This window comes from Brassica napus, chromosome A7, assembly GCF_020379485.1.
Source record: "Brassica napus cultivar Da-Ae chromosome A7, Da-Ae, whole genome shotgun sequence".
NCBI lineage: Eukaryota > Viridiplantae > Streptophyta > Magnoliopsida > Brassicales > Brassicaceae > Brassica > Brassica napus.
The window spans coordinates 21,693,013-21,702,260 of NC_063440.1; the positions used below are offsets into that span (position 1 = coordinate 21,693,013).

Here is a 9,248-nt window from a genome sequence, read left to right on the forward strand (position 1 = left end):
AAATGTTTTATAAATACAAAATTAGTTTTAATAAATATAAAATAGTATAAAAATTAAGAAAATAGTTTAAATAAATCGCAAAAACAGTTAATAATTACAAAAAATAGTTTTAAAAATATTTAAAATGTTAAATAATTACAAAAAATAGTTTTCATAATATTAAAAATGTTTAATAAATATAGAAATTTATATTTTATATATAAAATACATAAAACGTTTTATAACCACAAAAAATGATTTTAAATATTATATATATGATTTTTAATCTTAAAAAAAGTTTTATAGATTTTAAAAATGTTTAATAAATATATAAATGAATTTAAAATGCAAAAAATAGATTTTATATACAAAAAACGTTTTCAATATATATATATAATTACAAATTCGATTTTTATAACCACAAAATTAATAAAAACTAAAAAAAAAAATTCAAATCAAGTGAAATACATAATCAAACTCGATTTTACACAAATCTACCATTCACCCTAACAAAATCTATAAATCTCATTCCAAAATCATCAAATCTACTTAAAAACCATACAAATCTAACCTAAAAGAGTGGGATAGGGTTCATACATGAGGATTAGGGTGGAAATCGCGAGGGAGAAGAGAGAAAGCGCCGTAAATCGCAAGGGAGAAGAGAGGAGTTGACGAAATCGCAGGGGAAAGAGAGAGTGCGGCGGAGAGAAATGGGGAAGAAGGTCGGGCTCGACCTAATAAAATGAGGGGTCCGACGGAAATTATCCGTCGGAATTTCCTCGGAAATATTTACTATATCCGTCGGAATTTCCTCGGAAATCATTAATTCAATTTTCGCGAAATATTTGGCGGCTTGGTTTACCCGGTTAAATGAAAATATTCCGAGGAACCAGGTTTCCTCGGAATTTCCTCGGAATTTACCGAGGAAATTCTGAGGAACCAGGGTTTGGGGTTTCAAAACATCGATTATTTTCGCCGTATTTCATTTCTTATACAATTATAATGCATACCATTGAGGATTCTTTGTATAGATGATCATAAACCATGAAATAACAAAATTTCAAAAATAATTGTAAGTATTCCCTTTACCGTTTGTTAAAGTGTATAAGTGTTTCTCTTATGTTGTGTGGTTTTCGTTCATGCAATCGTAAAAGTGTTTGTTATTGGGTAAAACACCAAAGTTTGACTTCATAATCTGGTTAAGACACTTAATGAAGGTTATATACGTCCGTCAGAATACCGCTGTTTTCTTGTAGTGTTAGGAGTGAAATTTAAATAAATAAAAAAATTGACTAAATTATTGTTAGAGAAATATATGGTAACATATTGTTAGTATAAATTTAAGGTAAGACCAAAAATAATGAGTTAAATAAAAGGGTCTAAACAACTTTTATATGTATATTTTTTTAGACTCCTTTCCTTTTAATATTATTGATGCTTGATAAATAAACACCAAGCATCTCCCATAGTTTGAATTTGAAGTAATAGTAGAATCAAACATTAGAGATAATAAAATGCACAAGACAAAGACGAACCAACACGTCTGCCACAGTTTTTTCTTCTAGACGACTAGGAAAAAAGAGAGGGTATTCTGAGAATTGAACTCGGGACGTCTCACACCCTAAGCGAGGATCATACAACTAGACCAAATGCATTTTCTGCATTTTTTATTTCAATCAGCTAGAAAATGATGCAGTCTTTTCACCATTTTCTGGACAATATCAAGTCTTTGGTAAATTGATAGGTATCATCTATCATTATGTTGACGTGGCAAGTGCTCAGGATGACGTGGAAGGGTTAGAGCAAAGTAAAGACTCGGGATGGTTGAGACGCTTTGTCGTTAGTAATATGCATCAGCAAGAAGACTATAAGTAGAGTCGCTTGATTGAAGAATAGGTTATGTTTGATGTTGTAATTGGTTAGACATATGAGTTTAGATCCGATCTTGATGAGATCGGTGATTCAAGATTCACTCGCCATGAGAATGTAGCAAACCTCAAGCTATCCTTGTAATCGGTGTTAGTCTGTGTGTAATCCTCTTAAAGATTAGTAAAGAGAGTGTTGAGTGATGAGAAGTTATCTTCATACTTAACATAAATTGAACTTGAACACAGTGATGTAGTGCGCGATGCCTTTGGCACTTCCTTGTAGACGTTGTTTATGACAGATTGACAGTGCAACAGCTTCATCTTCTCGAACTCTAGTCCCGGTTCCTCCATTACTTCTCTAGCAACACCGAGTTTACCGACCACAACAGCGATTTTCGGCATCGCACTTTCTGTCTCCATTTCAGTGTGAATAAAAATATAAAATAACCATCCTCTCTCGTCGGCGATTTGTTTATTCATCGTTGACTATACGATGTCAGACGGTCCAGTGGCATGAGTCCCAGCCATAACACTTCTTTTATTATTTTCGACAAATGTTTTTGTTTGTTATAAAAATTAATATTCTTAACATTCATACCCCAAAAATAAACGTATTAATTATTAACAATATTGTTATTAAAATTTGTGAAGGAAGAGGAATAGGCTCCTCTCTATATTTTTACGGGAAGTTACTAGCACCACAAATTTAATTGCGCAATACTTTACTGCGTTGACCACCACTTGTCAGCATGAGATTGCATCAATAAGTTAGTAAGACACCATATATAGCTAACAAACCATAAATCACTCGTCTAAATATTTCACTTTGATCACTACGCTCTCTGTCATTCCTTCATCGATACAATGACGGATACGACAGACGATATTGCAGAGGAAATCTCATTCCAAAGCTTCGAAGATGACTGCAAGTTGCTCGGAAGTCTCTTCAATGATGTGTTGCAGAGGGAAGTCGGAAGCTCATTCATGGAGAAAATTGAACGCATTCGAATCCTGGCTCAGGTTTGTTTTATATTAGTATATAATTGTGTTAAATATATTATTAAAAATTAAGTCATTAATCTAAAAAGTGTACAATGGTTTTGGAATAAAGAGGAATGATACTAGTGTTTGTGGTTAAAAACGTTTCAGAGTGCGTTGAATTTGCGTTTGGCTGGTATTGAAGATACTGCAAACCTATTAGAGAAGCAACTGACTTGTGAAATATCCAAGATGCCACTAGAGGAAGCTTTGACATTGGCTCGTGCGTTCACTCACTCTCTTAACCTTATGGGCATTGCAGACACTCATCACAGGTCATGGTTTTAGAAAAAAACATTTACAACAAAAGTATTTACAAATAATGAACAAGCATAATAAATTCTTAATTTTTTTTTGGTATATAAACCTTTTTTTTTGTTTTTCCAGAATGCATAAACTCATAGACGTTACACAACTTTCAAGATCGTGTGATGATATATTCACTCAGCTATTGCAAAGTGGAATTTCCTCGGAAGAGCTTTACAAAACGGTTTGCAAGCAGGTTGACTTTATATTATATCACTTTTAACTGTTCCAATATGTTTGTAACACGTATATCATACTCCCTCCGTTCCATTAAGATAGATTTTTTAGAAAAAAAATTTGTTTCACAAACATGTATTTTTTGTGTTTTCTATGAAAAAGTTGTAAACTTTAAAAAAATTAATTGAATTTATTGAATTACTATTGGTTAAAAATTATTGAAAATTATAAATTACAGAAAATGATACTTTTATTATGGTAGTTTAATGTGTTTATTTAATAAGTGTAAAAATACTAAAAAGTCTATCTTGGAAGGGAGGGAGTATGTCACAGAGCTGCGTGTCAAATTTCCACATTTTGATATTAAATTGCAAATTTTATTTATCGACTTTAGGAGGTCGAGATTGTTCTTACTGCTCATCCTACTCAAATTAACCGGAGAACCTTACAGTACAAGCATGTCAGAATTGCTGTAAGTTTGGAATGATGTTGGTATATATATACTTTCTTGCTGTATTCTTTAGTCAGAAAAAAAAGCGTTAAGACCGTTTACTTTCTTGCAGAATCTTTTAGAATATAACAGCAGATCAGATATCGGCCATGAAGATCGAGAAACACTAATTGAAGACTTGGTACTCTTCTTTTATAATTCGTTTTGTTAGAGCATTAAAATCTAATAAACTAATTATCATATTTTAAAGGTTAGGGAGATAACTTCAGTATGGCAGACTGATGAGCTTAGACGTCAAAAACCTACTCCAGTTGATGAAGCTAGAACTGGTATTATGTTAAATCGAATTTGTATAAAAATTTAGTTGACATTCCCTTCATTTTCCTTCCCTTCTAATTCACCAGGTTTGAACATTGTTGAGCAATCCCTTTGGAAAGCTGTACCACATTACCTGCGTCGTGTCAGCAATTCCTTGAAAAAGGTATGATTCTAATTAAATTTTCTAGTGTATATCTGGAAAAATAAGTTTCTAGCAAAGAATTTATTAAGCAATAAATATAACATTCCAAAAATAAAATCTGGATAAACTCAAGTTACCTAACCTTGAGAGTATTGTGATTTAGTTTACGGGGAAGCCACTTCCATTAACATGCACGCCTATAAAATTTGGTTCTTGGATGGGAGGTGATAGAGATGGAAACCCAAATGTGACGGCGAAGGTTACTCTTTTATGTATATTATTCTAGGGCACAACTACTTTCCATTTTCCCATATAAAATTCCTGCCAATTACTTTTCCATGGAGAACATCGAACTTATCTTACTTTAACCTTGTGATTTCCTTGATATCTCACACTTAAATGTTGTGATACTAATTTTCCAGGTCACCAAGGAAGTATCTCTCTTGTCCAGGTGGATGGCTATCGATCTGTACATAAGAGAGGTTGATAGCTTAAGATTTGAATTGTCTACAGATCGATGCAGTGACAGATTTTCAAGATTAGCAGAGGACATTCTTGAAAAAGGTATGCTTCTATCAGTTTCTGTTGAATTTGTATATTTTTTTCCATTCATAATATTTTTTTACTATAAAACCTTACAAATTGATGTTTTCTCCCCTCAGAGAGTTCTGAAAAAAATTCTGACAGAGGACAATCAAGTTTCTTAAACCAGCAAAATTCATCCTTGTCAACACAGCTTCCAGATAAAGCTCAACATCCTTCTTGCATTGGTAAAAAAATACTTTTACATTTTGTGCTGGTAAACACGACCAACATCCACACCTTTTTCCTGATGCATTCATGTTCTTATAACTCATTTCATTACAGAAGATGGCGATTCACAACATCCCAAATTTGAAATTAATACGACGACAGATTTTGTGCCTCCTAATCTCCAGGTAAGGCAAAGCCTTTTGATATTTACATGAAACATAGTTTTGTTGAGTTCTTGCCAAGTCTTTTGATATTTTTTCCTTATTTTTCTTACACAGAAGCAAAATGAAGAAGACTCTCCAAAGATAGATTCGAAGTCAAATGCTGATGATACTCATACGGGAGGTCTTACTTCGCGAGGTTCTTTCTCATCTACCTCTCAACTTCTCTTCCAGAGGAAACTATTTGCGGAATCTAAAATTGGGAGGGCCAGTTTTCAAAAGCTACTAGAACCACCTCCACTTAAACGTGCTGGAATGGCTCCTTACCGCATTGTACTTGGAGATGTTAAGGATAAGGTACAAGACCTTAATATTTTCATCCAAAATTAACTTTTACGTGTTGGTTGCATCTTAACCTATTATAACTCGTTTTTTTTTCTAATTCTTAGTAAGCATAAAGTTTGAGCCATATAAGTGCTCTAACTAATTCTCAAACTGAATACTCTATGATCACAGCTTGTGAAGACTCGAAAACTCCTTGAACTTCTACTTGAGGGTCTTCCTTGTGCGTATGACCCTAGGGTATCGTATGAAACGTCAGAGCAACTTCTAGAACCATTGCTCCTCTGCTACGAATCACTGGTAAAACTCCATGTTAAAATAACGTTCCATCAAAATGATCTTTAACATCATTCTTTTACTTAGCAATCATCCGGCGCTGGTGTACTAGCTGATGGAAAACTTGCTGATCTAATCCGTAGAGTTTCTACATTTGGCATGGTTTTGGTGAAACTTGATTTACGTCAGGTGAGATTTTCTTCTATTTTTGGATCGCTCTTGTTTTAGTGGTTTTACTCGTATAATAATGTATATATGAATCATTTACCAGGAATCTGCAAGGCATGCTGAAGCTTTGGATGCAATTACAACATACTTGGATCTTGGTACTTATAGTGAATGGGATGAAGAGAAAAAACTAGATTTCTTGACAAAAGAACTTAAAGGGAAACGACCCCTTGTTCCTCCCACTATTGAGGTCAGAATGACAATAACCTTTTGCATATCAAAACCCGTCTTTCAGCATGTGTTACTGGTGCATTCGAACAAGAGCGATCCAAAGAATACAACTTACTAATAATGTATCAATTTTTTTTAATATCAGCTGTGGTCTATATTATGTGTAGGTTGTTCCTGAAGTTAAAGAAGTATTGGACACATTCCGAGTTGCTGCTGAGTTTGGAAGTGAATCACTTGGAGCTTATGTTATTTCCATGGCTTCAAATGTATGATCGCTTTGGTTTCTCTAGAATCAAATGTAGCAATAAGTTATGTGATACGTATACATTGAAATTGATTAATTTGTTGCTAAATTTCCAGGCAAGTGACGTCCTTGCTGTGGAGCTTCTGCAGAAAGATACTCGACTTGCGGTCACTAGTGAACATGGAAAACCATGTCCTGGTGGAACGTGAGTTTAAATTCATACTCATTATTTTCATACTAATTATAGAAACATTTTAATGTAAACATTTTATTTCGAATTGTATGATGCCATACTCTCTTATTCGTTAGGCTACGAGTGGTTCCTCTTTTTGAAACGGTGAAGGATTTACGAGCTGCTGGTTCTGTGATAAGGAAACTGCTTTCAATAGATTGGTACAGAGAACACATCCAAAAGAATCATCATGGTCACCAAGAGGTAAGTTACAACTGTAAATTAAACAATTTCTTAGAAGAATAACCCCTCTAGAAACTTGTAACAATTAATATTACGTGCAGGTGATGGTTGGATACTCTGATTCAGGAAAGGATGCTGGACGCTTTACTGCAGCATGGGAACTTTACAAAGCTCAAGAAGATGTTGTTGCTGCTTGCAATGAGTTTGGGATCAAAATCACTTTGTTCCATGGACGAGGAGGAAGTATTGGTCGTGGTGGTGGCCCGACCTATCTCGCCATACAATCCCAACCACCAGGCTCTGTAATGGTCAGTTTTCATCTCTCTTGAGTTTTCTTTTCATGGTGACACAAGAATATGGTCTTTTACTGGTTCACTGAGATTTAAGTCACTTTGGAAACCAACACATAACCACCACAATAATTTATGTCAAATATTAATTACTTGGTTTGGCCAGGGCTCTTTGCGTTCTACCGAGCAAGGTGAGATGGTTCAAGCCAAGTTTGGTATACCACAAACAGCTGTTAGACAACTAGAAATATACACAACCGCGGTTCTACTCGCTACATTAAAGCCTCCTCAACCGCCTCGAGAGAAAAAATGGAGAAATCTAATGGAAGAAATCTCAACAATCAGTTCCCAAAACTACAAAGGCACAGTCTACGAAAACCCAGAGTTTATCTCATATTTCCATGAGGCAACACCACAAGCCGAGCTCGGTTACCTCAACATAGGAAGCCGACCAGCTCGAAGAAAGAGCTCTACTGGCATAGGACATCTCAGAGCTATCCCTTGGGTCTTTGCTTGGACACAAACAAGGTTTGTTCTACCAGCTTGGCTCGGTGTAGGAGCTGGTCTAAAGGGTGTCTCTGAGAAGGGTTACGCAGACGATATTCAGGAGATGTATAAAGAGTGGCCGTTTTTTCAGTCAACTATTGACCTTATAGAGATGGTGTTAGCTAAAGCAGACATCCCCATTACAAAACTCTATGACGAACAACTTGTCTCTGAGAACAGAAGAGGACTTGGTGATATGCTGAGGAAAGAATTGATGACTACTGAAAAGTATGTGCTTGTGATAACTGGCCGCGAGAAACTCTTGGAGAGCAACAAGAGCTTGAAGAAACTCATAGAGAGTAGACTTCCGTATCTTAACGCTATGAACATGTTGCAAGTTGAAGTACTTAAGAGGCTAAGACGCGATGAAGATAACAATAAGCTTAGGGATGCTTTGCTAATCACAATCAATGGTATCGCTGCAGGAATGAGAAACACTGGTTAAGAAAGTAGCACAACACACTAAACGGAGATTTACAATAATCTATTATTTGGTTTCTTTTGGTCTGTTCTTTTGTTTCTTGTTGAACAACAAGGTAATCGTACAGAAGAGAGCGTCGGGGATTTTAATTTATCATTGGACTAATTCCACAGTTTATATAGTTGTAATGTTTTGGGCTCAATGGACTTTGCGGTGGAATTATTGAAATAATAGGTAAAGACAGAGCAAAATATTGCAATGTCTCTATATCCACATATTCCTTTTCCTTTATACAACCTGTGATTAAACCCCATCCTGAAATCTTATAACCGATTTCGTTGATGAACGATCAAAATGTGCATGCATGCATCATTTAGGAGAAATAAGTATCCATGATGGATTAGTACATAAATAAAATATGTTGTCATATTTCACGCATACAATGCAACAGAACTGAAATAACAACGTTAAATTTGTTTATAAACTGAAAAAATTGTTTTAAACATTTTTTTTTACGTCGAAAGACCATTCTATTACTCAAAGGTTTTAAACATGTTTAAAATGGTAACATAACAGAAATTTTTTTTTTTTTGTTTACGCTTTCTAAATTAAAATTTGATTTTACAACCTCTAAATTAAAAATTTTAATTGTTACTATTGTTTCTATTTTATTTAATATTATGTTTTTGACACATCTGATGATCTTTTTACTACTGTTTTCTAACTTGAGTGTTGAAAATTCAGCAGAAACTACTTGATCATTATCCTTCTGGGATGTTAACATCGTTATTCGATTTATATGTAAATCGATATAAAGGAAAAATCTTCTAAACAGTAAGATTTGAGAACAACTTTTCATGTATAAATCCACTGCCAACTTGTGGTCTAAGTAACTTTAGTTTTGCTATTATTCTCTCTCATTGCCAATTGCTTTTTACTCTTTTTTTTCGTAGAACACTGATGTCTGAATCCTAGCCTACTAGCCTTTACATACCTGAAAGAAAAAGAGAAATACAAGGCATGAATCCCGGGAGAGCATATTCTTTAGAATATTATTATTTGCTTGTGTGGTGCATATCTTTTGTCAACGTTGTGAGGTATAGGCTGTGCAAACCGAACCGA

At 34.5% G+C, this 9,248-nt stretch overlaps 1 protein-coding gene across 1 annotated transcript; it reads left to right on the forward strand.

The window, feature by feature from the left end:
• The first annotated feature begins 1,416 nt into the window (after positions 1-1,416).
• Positions 1,417-9,248, forward strand: LOC106357095 (phosphoenolpyruvate carboxylase 4). Its single transcript, XM_013796782.3, has 20 exons — positions 1,417-2,867; positions 2,997-3,160; positions 3,273-3,387; positions 3,763-3,840; positions 3,932-4,000; positions 4,070-4,148; positions 4,224-4,300; positions 4,443-4,538; positions 4,702-4,843; positions 4,942-5,049; positions 5,147-5,217; positions 5,311-5,550; positions 5,710-5,835; positions 5,899-6,000; positions 6,083-6,229; positions 6,378-6,476; positions 6,571-6,659; positions 6,764-6,890; positions 6,971-7,177; positions 7,326-9,248. The coding sequence occupies exons 1-20, from the start codon at positions 2,712-2,714 to the stop codon at positions 8,148-8,150; spliced, it is 3,117 nt and encodes a 1,038-aa protein (XP_013652236.1). The 5' UTR covers positions 1,417-2,711; the 3' UTR covers positions 8,151-9,248.

What these genes read in the sequence shown, in the direction of transcription:
- LOC106357095 (XM_013796782.3), top strand. Translation starts at nt 2,712, where the DNA reads ATGACGGATACGACAGACGATATTGCAGAGGAAATCTCATTCCAAAGC. An exon ending in ACAAAACGGTTTGCAAGCAG is followed by an intron (nt 3,388 to 3,762) that starts GTTGACTTTATA and finishes TATCGACTTTAG; the next exon opens with GAGGTCGAGATTGTTCTTAC. An exon ending in AAACACTAATTGAAGACTTG is followed by an intron (nt 4,001 to 4,069) that starts GTACTCTTCTTT and finishes CATATTTTAAAG; the next exon opens with GTTAGGGAGATAACTTCAGT.